Source organism: Pan troglodytes, chromosome 20 (genome assembly GCF_028858775.2).
Source record: "Pan troglodytes isolate AG18354 chromosome 20, NHGRI_mPanTro3-v2.0_pri, whole genome shotgun sequence".
In the NCBI taxonomy this organism is placed as follows: Eukaryota; Metazoa; Chordata; class Mammalia; order Primates; family Hominidae; genus Pan; species Pan troglodytes.
The window spans coordinates 58,069,432-58,091,365 of NC_072418.2; the positions used below are offsets into that span (position 1 = coordinate 58,069,432).

Sequence of the window (21,934 nt, forward strand, 5' to 3'; positions counted from 1 at the left end):
CGTCTCTGAGAAAGCTACAGAATCCGCTTGGCGCTTTGCAGTCAGGAATGAAGCCCACACCCAGCCACAGGCCTGCTCCTGAGACACACTGCAGCCTCCATCAACGGCACCTGGCTCAGACACTCCCGCCAGAATCTCTGCCAGCCCTGTCCAGAAGCCAGGTGTGGCTGCTCCTGCACTAGCCAGAAGGGAACCTGGGCAGGGGCCCCTCCACCGCCAGCTCTTGGCCCGACGACCGGCGGGCTCTGATTGGTAGAGGAGCTAGACCACCAGCGGGTTCTGATTGGTGTACAAAACAGATTCCCAGAGAGAGTTCTGATTTGTGGAGCTAATGTCACATGACTACCCCACAGCAAAGGATGCTGGGAAGGGAAATGGCGGCTACCCTAGGGAAAATTTAGATGTGTAACCTGGGAAATTCCTCGAACCTAGAATTCAGGTTTGCCAGGTGGCCGAAAAAAGGACAGATGTCCCACACACTGTTGCTCAGGAAAGACAGGGAAGAGTAAATGACACAATGGCTCTGTAGATGATAAAGAGCAACACATTATTCTTCCAGTGGCTCCCCAAGTCCCTTAAACCCGTGCCCCTCCTCCCGTCCCCCATGCACCCTCCAAAGGAGATGACAAAGGCGGCAGTGAAGGAGGAGAAGGAGGAAGAGAAACACCTTTATTGGAAGAGCTGTGTGGACAAGAGAACGGGGATGAGAGTGAGAGCATGGGAGGTGGGGTCCAAGGAGCTGGTGCGTTTCTCAGCGCCCCTTCCAGGGACTGCACAGAGACGGGCTGGCACACCCTGGGTCCAGGCACCTAGGCCCTGCGATCCCTTGGGAGAGGGCCTTGTAGGTGGGGAGGGAGGCAAGAGGCCTGGGGTTCCCACGGAGAAGGGGGCAAGAAGCCACCTGGTTTCACCGATCCATGCTGTCGTCCGCTGGGCTGGAGAAACAGGTCTGTAGCAGCTTTTCACAGAACTCCAGCTCCTCCTGGATTAGGCAGGGGCAGGGAGCAAGGGGCCTGAGTGCAGAGGCCAGACCCTGCCTCCAGCATTCTTGGCACCCAGAGGTGACTCCTCTTCTCTCCTGGCCACCACCCACTCCCCCCCACCAGAGGTTAGGCTTCTTTAATCACTGCTCAGATTCATGATTCACTGTCTTCACACTGGTGTCTGAACTACTTGAACTAGAACCCGGGGTCCCCCAGACTCGTCTCACTCCATTGGTCTGCCTCATATCAGCACTCTTGGGCTCTTTCTAACTCCCAGATATGGACCACTGCTCAAAACTTTCTGCGGATACAAACCCCAGAAACCATGAAAGAAAGCACTGAGAGGTTAAACTATGTAATATAAAAGATACTCCCATGGCAAAAAAAGAAAAAGAAAACGAGGTTGGAGAAAAATATTTGTGATTCATAGCACAAATGGCTAATATACTTAACCCTTAAAGAGCTTAAAAAAGTCATTCGCAAAAACCATCACCCAATAAATAGATAAGTGGGCAAAGGACGAGAACGAACAGTTCACAAGAAAGAGAAAAGATGCCAAATTTCACTCATGGGAGAAATGTAAACTGGACTGGAGTACTACTTTTCAACAATCAGTTTGAAAAAAGGTCAAATGGTTCATTGAGGCCACTTTGTCCAGACCAAGATTTGGGGAGTTGGGCACCCTCATGACTGGAGTGTCAATGGTTGAACTTCTATGGAGAGCAGCTTGGTGATAGCTAATGAAACGGCCCTTAACCCTTTAACCTTCACCTTTAACATACCTGACCCCAGCCATTTCCCTTCTAGAAATTGTTCTACAGACATATGTAATAACATATACAAAAGGTTATTCTTTCAGCAGTGTTTGTCATAGCGAGAGTGTAGAAACAACCTGCATATCCATGCTACAAAAAAGAGCCCATCCGCACTGTACAGCTGCAAAATGAAAGAGCCGCAGGCGAGACATGCAATGCCCACAAAGCAAGGGGCAGAACAGCCATCACAGCACGGCAGGCTTATTTTGCATAACATAGAGAAAAAGGAGAATTCACATGCACCTTTGCTCGTGTGCACCTAATATTTTAAGAAGGACACCTGAGCAACTGGGTAGCCAGAAGGAGGGGCAGGAGAGAGACTTTTCACTGTTTACCCTCCTGCGGGTCTTGTATTTTCAACCATGTGACTACGGAACCTATTCACAAAGCATTAGTAAAATCTGTTACAAATCTAATTTGAATGTTTCCACGGGTGTATACATAAGTCAAAACTTCTCATGTAGTACACTTTTTTTTTTTTGAGATGGAGTCTCACTCTGTCGCCCAGGCTGAAGTGCAGTGGCGCATCTTGGCTCACTGCAACCTCCGCCTCCCCGGTTCAAGCGATTCTCCTGCCTCAGCCTCCTGGGTAGCTGGGATTACAAGCACCTGCCACTATGCCCAGCTAATTTTTTGTATTTTTAGTAGAGATGGGGTTTTACCATGTTGGCCAGGCTGGTCTCAAACTCCTGACCTCATGATTTACCTGCCTTGGCCTCCCAAAGTGCTGGGATTACAGGCGTGAGCCACCATGCCTGGCCATGTAGTACACTTTCAATACGTACAGACACTTGACAGTGTCTACACAGGAATGAATTCAATAGAATAGAACGTCCCAAGGAGGTGGGTGCGTTTGCTAAGCTCGGCTTTGCTGAAGCACCAGCATTGATTCATTCACTTCAACAAATTAATGCATTAATCAGTTAACTATTTGAATTTTAATTAGTTGTGATTTAGCATTTCTTATCTAGTTATCTAATGAGTTATTTATTTGCCCCTTATCTAATTAAATATCTGATGACTTGTTATTTATCACTTGTTATTTACCTAAAATAATTGGTTATTTTTTGCCATTTGTTATTTCTTGTCAATTTAATGAAATAGTTAATCATTAAGACATTTGAGTGATATTATATTCAATTTACATTTACTTAATGTAAACAACTGTATTGGGTAATTTAGATAATAATTCAATGATTGGGCAACACTTTAAGAATCTCCAAGCTCCTGTCTCCTTGCTGTCTCTCCTACTCTGACACAGCACGGGACGAATGCTAGGCATGAAATAAACATCTGCTGAATGGAAGATGAGTGAAATGCACGAGAACACGAATGAAAGCCTGAACCAGCGGACCCAGGAGCCCCCAAGGGCAAGGACTGGCTGGCTCTGCCCCTACTAGGGTCCCCACTACCACACTTGGTCTAACCTGGGGAATTCCTCACCCCCCAGGCCCCTCCCCCTCACACCTGGTCCTCCTCACACCCTGTCCCTTCCCCAACTCACCTGGTCCTTCTGGAGCCGCTGTCCCCTCCCCCGGCACATGATCCTCCTCGAACCCCATCCCTTGCCCCTCACACCTGGTCCTCCTTGCACCCCGTCACCTCCCCGTGTACCTGGTCCTCCTGGAGCCCCTGTCCCCTCCCCCTGGCACCTGATCCTCCTCGAACCCCATCCCCTCCCCACACACCTAGTCCTCCTGGAGCCCTTGTCCCCTCCCCCTTGCACCTGGTCCTCCTTGCACCCCGTCCCCTCCCCATGTACCTGGTACTCCTCATGCTGCTGCAGCAGCTGACAGCGGTGGCGGAGGAGCTCCTCCAGGCCCAGTTCCGGCTCCCGACACTCACGCACACCCTGCGGAAAGTCTGTCACCAGGCTGTGAGGGACATGACAGCGGCCCTTAGGACCTCCCTCTAGAGGCCTCACTGACCCAACCCTATCGCCCGCCCCGTCCCCTGGCTCACTCAGGAGCCTGGCAAGTCGCTGCCCCACAATGGGCCTCCATTTCCCCATCTGCGGAATGGACCTCACGCTGCCCCTGGCCCAGGGTGGGTGCTGAGGGGCTCAGCACAGGGCCTGGTGTGTGTCAACTCTGGTGTGCTGTTCAGAACTCCAGCATCATCTGATTAGACACTAATCCACTGGTGGGGGTGTGTACAAAAGCCTCTCTCCCTCCTGCAAAGCCTCTGTGCCAGCCCTACTGGTGAGGAAACTGAGGCTCCCTGACTCCTGCTCCTTTCTGGCCCCACACCCTTCCTCTCCACGGGAAGGTCCCAACTCCTGAGTCCCTACGGGCTGATTCCTGAGCCACCCCCACCTTGAGAGGACGGGGCCCCCACCCCAGGCCCCGTCCTCTCAAGGAGCCAAAGTACCTGCACAGGGCTCCAAGCACGTGCTCGTGGAAGGGGCTGTGCTCTGTCCGCACCAGGGCCACCAGCTGCTGGACCATCCCCATGGAGCACAGGGTCCCTGGGGGGAGGGCTGCAGGGGTCAGAGGGGCAGCCCCACCCATCTCCTATGCCCTCCCCGGGATGCCTGTTCCTCCCCTTCTCCCACACCTGCACCCACCCCAGGGCATCTGCTCCCCACTCCTGCCCTCACTCAAGGGCTGCCACACCTTTGTGTTCAGGGTGGCCCACCAGCAGGTTCTGCAGCAGGAATGCTGATTTGACCTTGAGCTTCTGCACCTGCTGCTGCATGGCCCGCATCAACACAGAGAAGCCGTCCAGGCGGAGGAACTGCAGCAGCCCAGCCTCCTGCTCTCGGACCAGACCTGGGAGAGGGGGAAAGGTCCTGAGCTTGCAGTCACCACCACCACCACTGTCATCACAAGCACCATCACCAACATCATCACAACCACCATCACCAACATCATCATCACCACCATCACCACTATCTTCACCACCATCACAATCATCATCATCACCATTCTCATCCTCACCACCATCACCATCACCACCATCCTCACCACCACCACCATCACCATCATCACCACCATCACCATCACCACCATCACAATCATCATCATCACCATCATCACCATCACCACCATCCTCACCACCATCATCACCATCACCACCATCCTCACCACCACCACCATCACCACCATCACCATCACCACCATCACCATTATCACCACCATCACCATCACCACCATCCTCACCACCACCATCACCATCACCACCATCACCATCACCATTATCACCATCACCATCACCATACCACCACCATCACTATCATCACCACCACCACCAACACCATCACCATCACCATACCACCACCATCACTATCATCACCACCACCACCAACACCATCACCATTATCACCACCATCACCACCACCATCACTATCATCACCACCACTACCATCACTACCATCACCACAACCACCACTATCATCACAACCACCATCACCAACATCATCACAACCACGATCATCATCACCACCATCACAACTCTTCACCACCATCACAATCATCATCCATCATCACCATTCTCACCATCACCACCATCCTCACCACCACCACCATCACTATCATCACCACCATCCTCACCATCACCACCAATCTCACCATCACCACCATCACCACCACCACCAACAACACCATCACCAACACCACCATCACCACCAACACCATCACCAACATCACCACCACCATCACCATCACCAACATCACCACCACCATCACCACCACCACCATCACCAACATCATCACCATCCTCACCACCATCACCAACATCATCACCACCATCCTCACCACCATCACTACCAACACCATCACCACCACCACCACCATCACCACCACCACCACCATCACCACCACCACCACCACAATCATCACCATCACCACCACCACCATCACCACCATCACCACCACCATCACCACCACCATCACCATCATCACCATCACCACCACCATCACCACCACCATCACCATCATCACCACCATCACCATCACCACCACCATCACCACCACCATCACCACCATCACCATCACCACCACCATCACCATCACCACCACCACCACCACCACCACCATCACCACCACCATCACCATCACCACCATCACCACCACCACCATCACCACCATCACCACCACCATCACCACCACCACCATCACCACCACCATCACTATCATCACCATCACCACCACCACCATCACCACCACCACTACCACCATCACTATCATCATCGCCATCCTCACCACCATCACCACCACCATCACTATCATCACCATCCTCACCACCATCACCACCATCACCATCACCACCACCATCACCATCACCACCATCACCATCACCATCACTATCATCATCGCCATCCTCACCACCATCACCACGACCATCACTATCATCATCACCATCCTCACCACCATCACCACCATCACCATCACCACCACCACCATCACCACCACCATCACCACCATCACCATCACTATCATCACCACCACCACCATCACCACCACCACCATCACTACCACCATCATCACTATGACCATCACCAACATCACCATCATCACCACCATCACTATCACCATCACCACCACCACCATCACCACCACCATCACCACCACCATCTCTACCACCACCACCACCATCACCATCACTATCATCACCACCACCATCACCACCACCATCATCACCATGACCATCACCAACATCACCATCATCACCACCATCACTATCACCATCACCACCACCATCATCACCACCATCACCATGACCATCACCAACATCACCATCATCACCACCATCACTATCACCATCACCACCACCATCATCACCACCACCACCATCTCTACCACCATCACCATCACTATCATCACCACCACCATCATCACCATGACCATCACCAACATCACCATCATCACCACCATCACTATCACCACCACCACCACCACCATCACCACCATCACCATGACATCACCAACATCACCATCACTATCACCATCACCACCACATCACCATCACCGCCATCATCATCATTACCATTAACAATATAATTATCGTCAATCATCGTCACCATCATCACCACCAACTACCATCATCCCTTGCCATTGGCCTGCATATGCAAGCATTATCTTTTTTTGAAGTATGTTTTTGAGATATAATTCACAATCCACACAGTTCAGCCTTTTAAAGATATTCACAGGGTTGTATAACCATCACCACTAACTCTAGGAAATTTTCATCACCCCCCAAAGGAAACCTATGAGCAGTCATTCCCAATTTCCCTTCCCTCTGGCCCCTGCAACCACAGATATACTTTCTTCCTTTATGGATTTACCTGTCCCAGACATTTAATATAAATGTGTCCATAAAATACGTGACCTTTTGTGTCTGACTGCTTTCATTCAGCATGATGTTTTCCAGGTTCATTCATGTTGTAAGTGGTATCAGCACTTCATTCTTTTTCATGGCTGAATAACATTCCATTGTATGGATATACCATATTTTATCCATTCCTCCATTGATGGAAGCATCATCTCTTTTAATTTATTTTATTTTATTTATTTACTTATTTATTTCATTTTGAGATGGACTCTTGTTCTGTTGCCCAGGCTGGAGTGTGCAGTGGAGCAATCTTGGCTCACTGTAACCTCCGCTCCCAGGTTCAAACTATTCTTCAGCCTCAGCCTCCCAAGTAGCTGGGATTATAGTAACCTGCCACCACACCCAGCTAATTTTTGTATATATAGTAGAGACAGGGTTTCACCATGTTGGCCAGGTTGGTCTCAAGCTCCTGACCTAAAGTGATCCACCTGCCTGGGCCTCCCAAAGTGCTGGGATTACAGGCATGAGCCATTGCACCCGGCTGTGTCATCTCTCTTTTTTTTTTTTTGAGACAGAGTCTTGCTCTATCATCCAGGCTAGAGTGCAGTGGCACCATTTTGGCTCACTGCAACCTCTGCTTCCCGGGCTCAAGCCATTCTCCTGCCTCAGACTCCCGAGTAGCTGGGATTACAGGTATGCACCACTACACCCAGCTAATTTTTGTATTTTGAGTAGAGACAGGGTTTTGCCATGTTGGCCAGGCTGGTCTTGAACTCCAGACCTCATAATCCACCTGCCTCAGCCTCCCAAGGTGCTGGGATTACAGGCGTGAGCCACCGTGCCCAGTCCGCAACATCTTTTAATCCTCGCAATTATCCTGGAAGTGTGTGCTTTCAGAATTCTATTTTACAGATGAGGAAACTGAGGCCTAAAGAGCCAGGCTACACAGCATGCATGACCTTTATCCAGAGGGCAATGAGAACTCTGGAAGGACTCCCAGCAGGATGAGAACTGACCTTTGGAGTGCACCTCCAGTAAGGTGCCCCCTCCTAGGTAGGCTCTAGGCCTGTGCTGGCCAAGAAGGACAGAAGCTGCTAGTAGCTTGTGGCCACTAAACACCTGATATGTGGCCAGTGCAACTAAGGAAAAGAGTTGTTCATTTCATTTAAGTTCAATTCATTTAAACTTAAGGTGAAAAACTGAAGCAGTGTAAAATATTTTCCATTAAACACAACGTTGGCTGGGCGCGGTGGCTCATGCCTGTAATCCCAGCACTTTGGGAGGCCAAGGTGGGCAGATCACTTGAGGTCAGGAGTTCGAGACCAGCCTGACCAACATGGTGAAACCCCATCTCTACTAAAAATACAAAATTAGCTGGGCGTGGTGGCGTGCGTCTGTAATCCCAGCTACTAGGGAGGCTGAGGCAGGAGAATCATTTGAACCCGGGAGGTGGAGGTTGCAGTGAGCCGAGATTGCGCCATTACACTCCAGCCTGAGCAAAAAGAGCGAAACTCCATCTCACACACACACAAAAAGAAAACCAAAAAAAGAAAAACACACGCAACGTTGTTGCTCTGGCGCACTCCACAATACCCCTGAAAACTCAGCATGTTGCGATGTGCTTCATTTGTAAAATGCACACACTAGGTTTTGAAGACTTAGCATGACAAAAAATACAGTGTCTCATTAATAGTCCATATTAATTACACATTGAAATTATAATAGTTTGGACATATTGGGTTACATATTTATTTATTTTAGTTTATTTTATTTCATTTTTGAGACAGAGTCTCACTCTGTCGCCCAGGCTGGAGTGCAGTGGCAGTTGGCTCACTGCGACATACGTCTCTCGGGTTCAAGCAATTTTTATGCCTCAACCTACCGAGTAGCCGGGATTACAGGCATGCCCCACCATGCCTGGCTAATTTTCTGGTATTTTTAGTAGAGACCGGGTGTCACCATGTTGGCCAGGCTGGTCTTGAGCTCCTGGCTTCAAGTGATCCACCTGTCTCGGCCTCCCAAAATGTTGAGATTATAGGCATGAGTCACCATGCCCGGCCAAATGTTATTTAATTAAAGAAAGAAAAAAGAACAGGCATGCATGGACTGGAAAACACAAAGACTCCTCTCATTCAATCTGTAAGCAAGGCCTGTCAGCTCTACCTTCAAAATGTACCCAGGAGAGACCTGTCCCCTTTACGCCAGGGTTTCTCCGCCTGGGCACGGTTGGTATCTGGGGGCAGATCACTCTGGGTTGGGAGGCCCATCCTGTGCATTGCAGGATATGGAGCAGCATCCCTGGCCTCTACCCAGTAGATGCCAATAGTCCCTCTCTCCCAGCTGCGACAACTAAAAATGTCTCCAGACATTTGTCTAAATGTCCTGTGGAGGACACAATTGTCCCTGTTTGAGAACCACTGCTCCCTACCACAACCTTGATCTCTTGCCTAGGTTATCACCATAACCCCCCAGCTCACCGCCCACCTTCCACCCACCCTCGCCGCATTCACCCTCTTCTCTGTGCAGCAGTTGGGGGCAGGGATCACAGTATGGCTGCCGTCATTTTTGGAAAGAAAGCCAAAGTCATCACTGCAGCCCACACATCTCCCTTAAAAAAGTTACGCTTATTCAGCGCTAAAAAGAAATGAGCTATCAAGCCAAGAAAAGACATGGAAGAACCTTAAAAGCAGATTACTAAGCCAAAGAAGCCAGTCTGAAAAGGCTGCAGATTGCATGGTTCCAAGCATATGACATTCTGGAAAAGGCAAAACTATGGAGACAGTAAAAAACTCAGGGGTGGGATGACTAGCGGGAGCACAGAGGATTTGTAGGGCAGCGAGATTCCTCTGTAGAATACTACAGTATGGATCCATGTCATGATACAGTTGTCCAAACCCATAGTACATACAGCATCAAGAGTGCGCCCCAGTGTCAACTATGGACTCTGGGTGACACTGAGGTGTCCATGTAGGTTCATCGATTGTAATAAATGTGCCACTCTGGTAGACTGTAACAAGGAACCACTTTGGAGTGGCTCCACAGAGAGCGAGCGAGTCCATCCCCTCCTGTCCTGGGAAGGGCAGTGGCACCACCGCCTCGGGCAGCAGGAGCTGAGGGGACGTACCCTGCAAATGGCTCCCAGCACGGAACTCCAGTAATGGTACTGGACAGCCACACAATGGCATACCCTGCAGCCACCAAAAAAAAGGACAGATGCCACTGAATGGTATACTTTAACATTTTCATGTGAATTTTACCCCCGAGCAAAAAAAAAAGAATGGCATCCAAGCTCCCAGAGCTCTTGCCCTGCATCGTGCACAACTTTCGCTGGGGAAGCCGACCACCACGTGGTGAGGCCGCTCACGCAGCCCGAGCTTCCTGCCAACTGCCAGCAAAACTCTGCTAGCCCCGGCGCGAGCCATGGTGGAAGCCCATCTCTAGCACCCCTTCCTCAGAGGGGGATTGTGAGGGATCAATGAGGTGCAGTGCACAGGGCTTAGTGCAATGAGACCTTCAGGGAACGAGGCCCGGCTGACGGCTGACCACAACCTCATGCAACCTCATGAAACCTCATGAAGACGCAAAGCCAGAAGCCGCCCTCCTCAGCAGGGGCCACTGCTGCATTCCTCACCCGCAGAAAGGGGAAAGATAAGCTACTGTTGCTTAAGAAAAAAGGACAGAGGCAGGTCAAGGTGCGCCACAGTCAGGATGGCCTGTGCCAGCCGTGCACATCTGAGGAAACGAGATTAATCCGTGTGTCTGTGTGCACACATACCACACACGACACACTCCACATAAGCACACACCACACACCCCGTATACACACACCACATACACACATCCCACACACGCCATGCACATCCACACACCACACATACGCACCACACATACACACCTCATATGCACCCCACATACCCCACACATATACATACATCCCCCCAGCACACACATCCCACACACGTACACATGCAACACACACACCACACACACCTCCACATATATACCACACACCACACAACCCATGTACACGCTACACTAACACACGACACGCCAAACACCCCACATACACACCATACACACCCTACACACGCGCCACACCCCCACTACACACGCACATCACACACACACCACACACACCCACATTTGTTCTTACAGATTTATTAAAATCTCTGGAAGCAGAAACAGGTATAACAGTGGTTTTCTCTGGAATGGGGACCAGGTTTGGGGACAGGGACCGTTTGCTATGTACTCTTTTGTACCTGGTGAACGATGTGACTGTCTCACAGATTTTTAAAAATATGTAATGACTTTTTTTTTTTTTTTTAGACAGGGTCTCACTCTGTCACCCAGGCTGGAGTGCAGTGGCACGATCTCAGCTGACTGCAGCCTCCGCCTCCCAGGCTCAGATGATCCTCCCTCCTCAGCCTCCCAGGTAGGTGGGACCAGGTGTGAACCACCAAGATGACCTAAAGACTTCTTTTTTAATGCAAGCTATTAGAAGAAAACTCTGCCAGCCCCTCTCTACCCTGCTCTGGCCCTCAGGGACACCATGTCCTTCTCTCTGCCCTTTGTGGCCGAGCTGCCCCATGTCTGTCTGTCCCTGTCACCCTAGTTTTGGCTGTGACTTTCCAAGTGCTCCTTTCCTCGCCTCATCAGAATGCTTCCTTCTTCCGGAATCTCCTCCTACCCAAACCCTCCCTGTTCTCCTCCCAGCCTCTGCATGGCTGGGGCCACCATCTGCCAGGAACACAACACTGATTCCAGGACTCAGGATACATGGGGGTGAGGGAGAGAAAGAGGGTGTTGGACCCCCCTCACAGCCCCCATTTCAATGACCAGATAGGCTGCTGGAATTAAAAAATAGCCAACCTCAGGCCAGGCACAGTGGCTCATGCCTATAATCCCAGCACTTAGGGAGGCTGAGGTGCTCACCTGAGGTAGGGGGTTTGAGACCAGACTGGCCAACAGGGTGAAACCCCGTCTCTACTAAAAGTACAAAAAAAGTTAGCTGGGCATGGTGGCATGTGCCTGTAAACCCAGGTACTTGGGAGGCTGAGGCAGGGGAATCCCTTGAACCTGGGAGGTGGAGGTTGCAGTGAGCCGAGATTGCGCCACTGCACTCCAGCCTGGGCCACAGAGCGAGACTCCGTCTCAAAAAACAAAAAAAGAAAAAAAAAAAAGCCAACCTCGAACAGATTAAATGTAGAGTTACGATATGACCCAGCAACTCCACTGCTAGGTATACACCCAAGAGAACGGAAAACAAATGTCCATACAAACACCTGCGCAGCCATGTCCACAGGAGCACGAGAGCCCAGAGATAGAAGGAAACCAGGGACTGTCAGCAGACAGGCAGACGGAGAGGCAGGGCACGGTGGACCCACGCAACAGGACACATTCAGCCGCAGGAAGGAACACAGCACTGCCACCCGCCACCACTCGGGGACCTTGCAGCATATGAAAGGAGCCAGGCAGAAAAGGCCTCACGGTGTGGGATTCCGTTTGTACAAATGTCCCGGAGAGGGAAATCCTTAGAGGCAGTAAGTAGATTCATGTTGCAGGGGCTGCGGGAGAGGACGGACGCCGAGTGATTGCTTAACGGGTACAGAATTTCTGCTTGGGGGAGAGGATGAAAATGTTCTGAAATTTTGGCCGGGCGCAGTGGCTCATGCCTGTAATCCCAACACTTTGGGAGGCTGAGGCGGGTGGATCACCTGAGGTCAGGAGTTTGAGACCAGCCTGGCCAACAGGGTGAAACCCCGTCTCTACTAAAAATACAAAAATTAGCCGGGCACGGTGGCGGGCGCCTGTAATCCCAGCTACTTGAGAGGCTGAGGCAGAACTGCTTGAACCTGGGAGGAGGAGGTTGTAGTGAGCCGAGATCGCGCCATTGCACTCCAGCCTGGGTGACAACAGCGAGACTCTGTCTCAAAAAAAAAAAAAGAAAGAAAAGAAGAAAATGTTCTGAAATTAGATAGTGACTGCTGATAGCCATACCACCCCAAACGCGTCTGATCACATCTAAAATTAGAGAGTGATGATGGCTGCACAGCACTGAATACACTAAGAAGTACTACGTTGTTTTTCTGGTTTTTGTGTTTGTTTTCAGACAGGTCTTGCTCTGTCACGCAGGCTGGAGATGCAATCATGGCTCACTGCAGCCTCAACTTCCCAGGCTCAGGCAATCCCACCACTTCAGTCTCCTGAGTAGATGGAGGTACAGTCACGCACCACCACATCCAGCTAATTTTTTAATTTTTGTAGAGACATGGGTTTCCCTATGTTGCCCAGGCTGGTCTCAAACTCCTGGGCTCGAGCAATTCTCCCGCCTCGGCCTCCCAAAGTGTTAGGATTCCAGATGTGAGCCACCATGCCTGGCCAAGAGTACTAAGTTATACACTTTTAAAGGATGAATTATATGGCCTATGAATTACATCTCAATAAAGCTGTTAGAGAAAATAAAAGGAAACAGTCCAGTTGGGGCGCTAGTATAGCAAATGCAGGCAGGCATCCAGCACACACGAAGAGCTCCACCAGGCTGGGATCCTGGCTCTGCGTGTCCTCTCTGGACCCCCTGGCCTGATCCCTCCCGTGTGGAGGAGACACAGTGGGCCCAACTTCAGCAGGTGTGCATAAGGATTCAGCGAGTCAACACCTGGCATGGAGAAACTGCCCCACAGATGTTGGTTTTTGTCCCGTCCCTGTGCCCGACCTGGTGCCTGTGTCCCAGGCGGCAGTATTTGGGGGAGTCCTGGCCAGCTCTGCCCTATGGAGCTGCAGAAACCTGGCCGTGTCCCTCTGCCCACACCTCAGTTTCTTCCCCTGTCAAAGGAGGATGCAAACGGTCCCTACTTCACAGGCCATTAGGATAAAAAGAATTTGTGGCTGGACATGGCGGATCACACCTGTAATCTCAACACTTTCAGAGGCCAAGGCGGGAGGATCCCTTGAGGCTAGGAGTTCAAGACTAGCCTGGGTAGCAAAGCAAGTCTTGTCTCTATATAGGTTAAATTTAAAAAAATAAGAAGAAGAATTCATGTACAGCAGGGGTTCTGACCAAGGGGCTTTCTACATCTAGGGACATTTGTGCGCTGGCAGGTGCGGTGATAGTGTCTCTCCATGGCCTGGAGGCCACCCACCAGATGCTGCTCAATGTCCTGTAGTGCACAGGACGGCCCCCGAGAGAGTGAATCAGCGCCAGTGTGAACAGTGCCCAGCTGAAAAACTGCTGTGTGCAAAGCGCTCACGCTGAGGGCCGGGTGGTCTCCCCGGGAAGTGGTCACGTCTGCTGCCTGGCTAGCAGGGGGTTTGGCCGAGTGCGCCACTCACTCTGCTCGCAGCACTCAGCCGTGCAGGGGTCCAACAAGCATGGGAACAAACAAGGGAAGGAGATGCCTCTCCCTCTGCCCCAGCAGATCCCGGGGGCCCACCCGGCACCCCCCCCCCACCGCCAGCACCCCTGTCCCCAGCCCCACCCGGACACTCACAGGAGATGGCGAAGAGGGCCTTGACGCGCACTGTGTCGCAGGCGTCGCGGTCCAGCAGCCGCAGCAGCTTACGCAGGGCACCCAGGCCCAGCACCTGCTCCTGGATGGCTGCCACGTTCTGACTGCACGTGCCGATGAGCTGTGCCGCCCGCCACCGCAGCCCTGCAGCCCCCGCCTCCAGGTACCGGCCCACCAGCAGGTGCATGCCCGACAGCTGGCAGAAGTCTGTGCCACAGAGGGGAGCAGAGAGAGGCCAGATGTTAGGGACTGAACCGTGCCCCCCAAAATGCATGGGTTGATGTTCTGACCCCCAGTACCTTGGAATGTGACTGTTTTTGGAGATGGGATCTTTAAAGAGATCATTAAGGTAAAATGAGGTCCTTAGGGTGGGCCCTAATGCAATCTGACTGGCGTCCTGATAAGAAGAAGAGATGAGGACACAGACACCCACAGAGGGACAACATGGAGGGAGGACACAAAAAATGCCTTCTGCAAGCCAAGGAGAGGGGGACTCAGGAGAAACCAGCCCTGCCCACACCCTGATCTCAGACTTCTAGCCTCCAGAGCCGTGAGAAAATACATTTCTGTTTTTAAAGCCAGTAGTCTGTGGTGCTTGGCTAAGGTGGCCCTAAGCTGACCACTACAGCTGCTGAGGCCGGGAGAGCCAGGCCGGCTCCCACAGGGACGCAGCTCTCTCCAAACACCCAACCAGAGGTCCCCCCAAGGCTAGTACAACTCGATTCCATCAGCATTTGGGGCATTAGGGCCCCAGGCTCCAGACTACTAAATGCCAGGACTGATCCTGGTCTTTGTGACAATCTGAATGTCCCCAGGGTGAGCAAACCACAGCCCACCTCCTGTTTTTGTAAATAAAGTGGTATTGGAGAGCGTGGCAGTTCCTAAAAAAATGAAATACAGATTCCCCGTGACCCAGCAATTCCGCACCAAGGCACAGACCCAAAAGAACCAGAAGTAGGGACTCAGATACTTATATACTCAAGTTCATGGCAGCATCATTCATAAAAGACCCAAATGTCCTTAAAGGATAAAGGGATAAATAAAAACTGCTCTAGCCATACAACGGAGTATTACTCAGCCATAAAAAGGAATGAAGCAGCCGGGCATGGTGGCTCAAGCCTATAATCCCAGCACTTTGGGAGGCCAGGGTGGGCAGATCACTTGAGGCCAGGAGTTCGAGACCAGCCCGGGTAACATAGCAAAACAGGGTTTTTGCTATGTTATATACTAAAAATACAAAAATGCCAGGCCTGGCCAGGTGCGGTGGCTCATGACTGTAATCCCAACACTTTGGGAGGCCGAGGTGAGTGGATCACGAGGTCAGGAATTCAAGACCAGCCTGGCCAACATGGTGAAACCTCATCTCTACTAAAAATACAAAAATTAGCTGGGTATGGTGGTGGGCGCCTATAAGCCCAGCTACTCAGAAGGGCAAGGCAGGAGAATCGTTTGAACCCGGGAGGCACAGGTTGCAGTGAGCTGAGATCGCGCCGTTGCACTCTAGCCTGGGCAACAGGGTGAGACTCTGTCTCAGAAAAAAAAAAAAAAAAAATTTGCCAGGCCTGATGACATGCACCTGTAATCCCAGCTGTTTGGGAGGCTAAGGTATGAGAATCACTTAAACCCAGCAGGTGGAAGTTGCAGTGAGCTGAGATTGCACCACTGCACTCCAGCCTGGGAGACTGACTCAAAAAAAAAAAAAAAAAAAAAAAAGGAATAAAGCTCTGACACACGCCACAACATGGGCACGCCGCCTTTAGCACAATCAGCCAGACACAAAAGGTCACATGTTATAATCATCTATATGAAATGTCCAGAACAGGCAAATTCATACAGCCAAAACGCTGATTAGTGGTTGCCAGGGGACCGGGGGAGGGCCTGCCTAATGGGTGCTGGGTCTCCTTTGCAGGCAATGGAAAAGTTCTGGAAATAGAGGTGGTGTTGCACAACATTGTGAATTGACTGTAAGTGGTATAAACAGTCATATGGGAGGATGTTCCCCTCAGCCCACCTTCATCAGCACTGTGCATCTTCATTAAGACAGAGAAGATACACATATATATTTATATTTATATACACAGAGAGCGCACGAGGCCAGGGAGGAAGTGGTATCTTTGGCTTTCGTTCTCATTTGATTACTAATAAGGTGTAAAATTGCTGCTGCTGTGATGATTGGACACTCAGCACAGTGCTTAGCACACAGCAGCTGCTCAACAGATATTTCCTGAACAAGCAAAAAATGAATGAAAGAGCAAAGTCGTTAAAAGCCATCCTGCGGATTGGAGCAGGAGTTCTCTGCCCGGATAAGACGGGGAAACACTGGGGAAAAGTGGCGGCTGCACTGCGGGTCTTCCCGGGGTGCTGAATGCGCTCACAGAGGAGGGCTTCCCAAACTCCGTCCAGCCCCTGTCCAAAATGAAGACACCTGACTCCCAGGCCTGACACGTTACGTTTACCCAGTGCCTGGTGTTGTGCGGGCCTGGGGGTTTCTCTCGGCCCAGCCTGCGTACAAGAGGAAGTAATCAGGACCTGCCCAAACCAGACTGCCATGTAGCAGCATAGCCTGAACTATGAACCAAGGAAGTGACACCCCAAATCCACACCCTCAATTGCTGCACCACCCAACCCCTCCAGATGGAAGTGAGCTCTCCTCAAACCTTCTGTGAGCTCTGCTGCTTGGAGTAAAACAGCATTTACCTCCCCGTCTGCGAGGCCCACCCCAACGCTGTTTCCTGCGCCTGGCCCCTCACTCACTCTACTCTGCCTCAAGGGCCTGGCTGCTGTTCCTGAACACACCAGGCACACTCTGGCCTCAGGGCCTTTGCACTGGCTGTTCCTGCTGTCTGGAATGCTTTTCCCAGAGATCATCCCACAACTCTCACCTCACTTCAGGTCTCTGATCAAACGTCGCCCCGGGGAGGCCTTCTCTGCTACCCCACCCATGCCACTTTCCCTCTTGTACTCTGGGGAGTGGCAGTGGACACCCAGAGAACTAGGAGAGAAACAGCCATCTCAGAGCTGATCAGGGAAGTGGGGGACTCCACATGCCATGAGGGTGAGGCGGAGCCTTGCTCCTTATGGCAATGGAGGCGAACAGGCTGATGGTGAGAGGGCAGCAGGGAGGCTGACGGTGTGAGCCCCAAGAGTAGGGGCAAGAGCTGAGAGGCAGCAGGACATGTACAGAGGGGCAGGACGTCCTGGCGGGGGAAGCGGGCTACCTGCGGCATTGTCCATGTTCTCACACAGGTCGGCCAGCAGCTCCAGGGCCCCCTCTCGCTCTTGCTGGTCGGCCGCCTGCTCGGCCTCCCCAGCAGTGGGGGGCATGGGCTGTGACAGCACTCGGAGGCAGCTCTTCATCTGCTCCACCTCCTCCCGCTGGCCTCGGAAGGCAGCCGACATGGCCTCCTGCAGCCACTGACGCCTCTGGAGACCAAGGCGAGGAGGAAAGAAGGAGATCCATCAGTCATTCATTACAAAGGAACAGCCATTAATAAAGACAGCCAACAACTGAGGGCTGATGTTCCTTCAGTCAACAAATATCGTCTGGGAGCTGTGGCTCATCCCTGTAATCCCAGCACTTTGGGAGGCCGAGGTGGGTAGACTGCCTGAGCTCAGGAGTTTGAGACCAGCCTGGGCAACATGGTGAAACCCCGTCTCTACTAAAAATACAAAAATTAGCCAGGCCTGGTGGCGTGCACCTGTAATCCCAGCTACTCGGGAGGCTGCAGCAAAGGGAATCACTTGAACCTGAGAGACAGAGGTTGCAGTGAGCCAAGATCAGGCCACTGCACTCCAGCCTGGGCAACACAGTGAGACTATCTCGAAGAAAAAGGAGATGAGAGCTAATAAGTGACTGCTGGAATTTTTTGGGGTGAGGGAGGGGAGCAGAGGTCTCCTTAGTCACAGTTCTAAGTAAATTTGAGTGAGCTATTTAATGTTTCTGTGCCTGTTTCATGCCTCACTGTTGTAAAGGTTCAATGACATCATATATGTAAGTGGGTTAGCATAATGCTCTGTATACAGTAATTGTCTATTAAACATTATATATAATAGCTATCGCTATGAATCTGCAAAACAACTCTATGAGGTATATATCATTGTTATCCCCACTTCGCAGATGAGAAAGTTGAGTCACAGAAAGGTTGAGACTTACCCAAGGTCACACAGTCAGCAATTGGCAAAGCCTGAAATCAAACCCAAGCAGTCTAGGCTGGGCGTGCTGGCTCACATCTGTAATCTCAGCACTTTGGGAGGCCGAGGCAGGTGGATCACTTGATGCCAGGAGTTCGAGACCAGCCTGGCCAATGTAGTGAAACCCCTTCTCTACTAAAAATACGAAAATTAGCCAGGCATGGTGGCCCATGCCTCTAATCCCAGCTACTGGGGAGGCTGAGGCATGAGAATTGCTTGAACCGGGAAGTCAGAGGTTGCAGTGAGCCAAGACTGTGCCTCTGCACTCCAGCCGAGACTGTGTCCCCCAACCCCAACCCCGCCCCCACCAAAAAAAAAAAAAAAAAGCAGTCTGACTACAGAGCCTGTGCTCTTCATGAAAACACACTGCTGCCTTCAGAAGCACTGTCTGTATGCTGGGCACTGTGTGCAGCCCTACTTAAAGTAGCACCTCAGAACTACCCTATATGGTAGTTATTATTATTATCAATTTGTAAATGAAGAACTTGAGATTCAGAAAGATGAAGTAATATACCCAAGGTCACACAGCTGGAAATGCTGAATCCAGGTTAGTCTGGCTCTGGAGAGGATATGTCCCCTCAGACTCTCTTGAGATCTGACCTTCAGTCAACGATGACCCCATCTAGCACAAATTATAGCCCACAATGCCTCCACACCTGGTTTTCTGCCTCCCACCCAAGAAGACCCTAGTCTTCTTGTGACTCCCCAAGTCACACTTCCCAAGGCAACTCTATCTGTCCCCAGGCCCCTCACCCCAGCTTCTTGGGTCCCCATCCTTTACCTCCTCACTCATCGGTTCTGGAGGAGGGTCTGGCTCTTCAGAGCCCGCGGTGATGGCCATCTGCAGCAAGCCTTGGAGGTTGCGTGGGGGCCGGGAATTGCCCGAGCCCCCAGCCGAGGAGCCGCCGCCGCCGCCGCCGCCCCCTGAAGAGCAACCCTGGGAGGCCGGGGGCAGCGCCAGGGGCAGGCGGCTCCCCCTTGAGCCTTCGTCTGACATGGGCCGTTTGTGAAGAAGGGAAGAATGTGTTAGAGGGAGAAGGCGGTCACCGCTGAAGCAGCTCTGGCGTCCTGATGGGTCGATTCTTGAGGGTCTGCTGAGAAGGCGGCGTTTTAGGGGAGCTCGGCGACCCCCCATGACCCCAAACCACTCTGCCCCCAGCCCACTTAACCACAGCCCCTTTTCCTTCCTTCATACCCACAGGACCCTTCCCCAAAGTCATAAGCCTCTCCTTTCTCCCTAGCAACAGGCCCCACCCACTCGCCCTGGCAACAACCCCCCTTCCCCATCTCCACTGCGTGCGTCCCGTCTCCTAGCAACCTCACTGCCCCGCCTCCGTAGCAACAAGCCCGCCCTTTGGTCTCCTTAACAACAAGTCTTCTCCCTCCTCTCCGAAGAGGGGCGCCGGAATAAGGCGGATCTCACCTCCCCGGGTCCTCAAGCCGCCGCCGCTCCTACAGACAAAGTCGTCCGCACCTGACTCTGCTGGGCGCCGCCATCTTAACCGGAAATACGCACGGTTTCACCCGGAAGTGCCAGGCGTACCCACCCAACTTCGTGCCGTGGTTGCGGCTGAAGCTGCTCGCCCGACTCTTATCCCCTTCTCACCTGGCGGGATACTGCACTCGGCCCCGCCCCTCCCATCCGGGCCCCGCCTCCAAGCTGGGACGCCCCTTCGTGCGGGCCCCGCCCCTTCACGCTCAAGTAGCTGGTCAAAGCCCTGCCCCTGGCCCAGTTTTCGCACCTCAGCGAGTCCCGCCTCCGATACTTTTGCAAGCTCCACCCCTCTTCTAACGTGTGCCCCACCCCCAGGTCTGACCCCGCCCACCCTACGATTCCCGCCCCTGCTCTAGGCCTTCCAGACTCTCCCAGTTGGGCCCCGGCCCCTTTACAGGCCCCTCCCACTCATTGCTGTCAGTCATCCTTAGAGGGTTTGGGACCTCGCCCCAACTAATCTGACTTTCGCCTGCACCGGGGCCACCAACCCCATCTACAGGAGCCCTGGGGTCGCAACCGTAATGGCTGGCCTGTGAGCCTTATGCCCCCCGCAACCCCTCTCTCGGCCTCAGTTTCTCCATCTGTCAAATGGAGCTGCGGCGTGGATCCCTCTCATCACCCAGCCTCTCCCTCATGGACTCTTCCCCATGTCCTGCCAGGTGGAGAGGAGAGGATTCGTGAGGCCTAGAGCCGGAAAGCAAAGTGCCCCAGAGCCCAGCAAGATTCAGAGCGCCAGAGGAGCCAGCTTGGTGGGGAGGCCCGAGCCCTCTGTGCTCCAGAAGTGGGGTTTAGGCCTGGGCACGTGCTGGTGCGGGCCGATCTGCAGAGGTGTTGGCCCTGGGCTGGGCTTAAAGAAACTCCCGTGTTGATCCTGGATAGGAGGCGTTTTCCTCCAGGAAAAGGTTGTGCTCAACGCAAAACGGGCACACAGTCACAAACGTATCAATCACCTGCGGGGCGTGGTTGTGCAGGGGGATATTTTGGGCAGAAACAGGAAGACCAAACAGATAGGTTGTATGTGTATGTGTGTGTGTGTGTGTGTGTGTGTGTGTGTGTGTGTGGTGTTTCTAGCACTGTGCTGTGAGATGCATCTGGGCCTGTGGATGTGCTATTATATTAGTTTCCTATTGCTGCTGTTAACAAATTACTAAGAATGTGGTGGCTTAAAACAGCACACATTTATTATCTTGCAGTTATGGAAGGCAGAAATCCAAAATGGGTTTCACGGGGCTGAAATCAAACTGTCAGCAGGATTGCATCACTTCTGGAGGCTCTCGGGGAGAATGTTTTTCTTGCCTTTTCCAGCTTCTAGAGGCCACACTCATTATTTGACAGGTGGCCCCATCACCCCAAGTTCTGCTTCCACCTTCCCATCTCCATCACTGACTGCTCCTCCTGCCTCCTTCTCACAAATACTCTTGTGATTCCATCGAGCTCACCCAAATAACTGGGATAATCTCCCTATCTCAGTCACATGGGCAAAGTCCCTTCCGCCATGCAAGGTAACTTATGCACAGATCCTGGGAATTAGGACACGGACATCTATGTACAAGTCTATCAGTTTATAATACATGGCCGGGGGCAGTGGCTCAGGTCTATAATCTCAGTACTTTGGGAGGCCAAGGTGGGAGGATCACTTGAACCCAAGAGCTCGAGACCAGCCTGGGCAACATA

The 21,934-nt window shown here is 52.0% G+C and overlaps 1 protein-coding gene across 6 annotated transcripts; it reads right to left on the bottom strand.

The window, feature by feature from the left end:
* Window positions 1-638: 638 nt before the first annotated feature.
* HSPBP1 (HSPA (Hsp70) binding protein 1) lies at window positions 639-20,555 on the bottom strand. Of its 6 annotated transcripts, none has more exons than XM_016936866.3 (9): window positions 20,372-20,555; window positions 20,189-20,262; window positions 19,547-19,856; window positions 17,793-17,997; window positions 14,557-14,781; window positions 4,414-4,569; window positions 4,169-4,265; window positions 3,561-3,672; window positions 639-982 (listed from the first exon to the last, which is right to left on the bottom strand). In XM_016936866.3, the coding sequence occupies exons 3-9, from the start codon at window positions 19,760-19,762 to the stop codon at window positions 908-910; spliced, it is 1,086 nt and encodes a 361-aa protein (XP_016792355.1). In that variant the 5' UTR covers window positions 19,763-19,856; window positions 20,189-20,262; window positions 20,372-20,555; the 3' UTR covers window positions 639-907. The 6 variants fall into 6 exon arrangements, with proteins under 6 accessions (XP_016792355.1, XP_016792354.1, XP_016792353.1 ...); XM_016936865.3 differs by having other exon boundaries at window positions 20,508-20,553; XM_016936864.4 differs by lacking the exon at window positions 20,372-20,555 and having other exon boundaries at window positions 20,189-20,369.
* Window positions 20,556-21,934: the final 1,379 nt, after the last annotated feature.

Coding starts and splice junctions, on each gene's coding strand:
- HSPBP1 (XM_054673175.2), bottom strand. CDS start 19,900: ATGGGGGGTCGCCGAGCTCCCCTAAAACGCCGCCTTCTCAGCAGACCC. Junction 4,266..4,413: donor GGGCCACCCTGAACACAAAG/GTGTGGCAGCCC, acceptor CCCTCCCCCCAG/GGACCCTGTGCTCCATGGGG. Junction 3,673..4,168: donor GTGCTTGGAGCCCTGTGCAG/GTACTTTGGCTC, acceptor TGTCCCTCACAG/CCTGGTGACAGACTTTCCGC.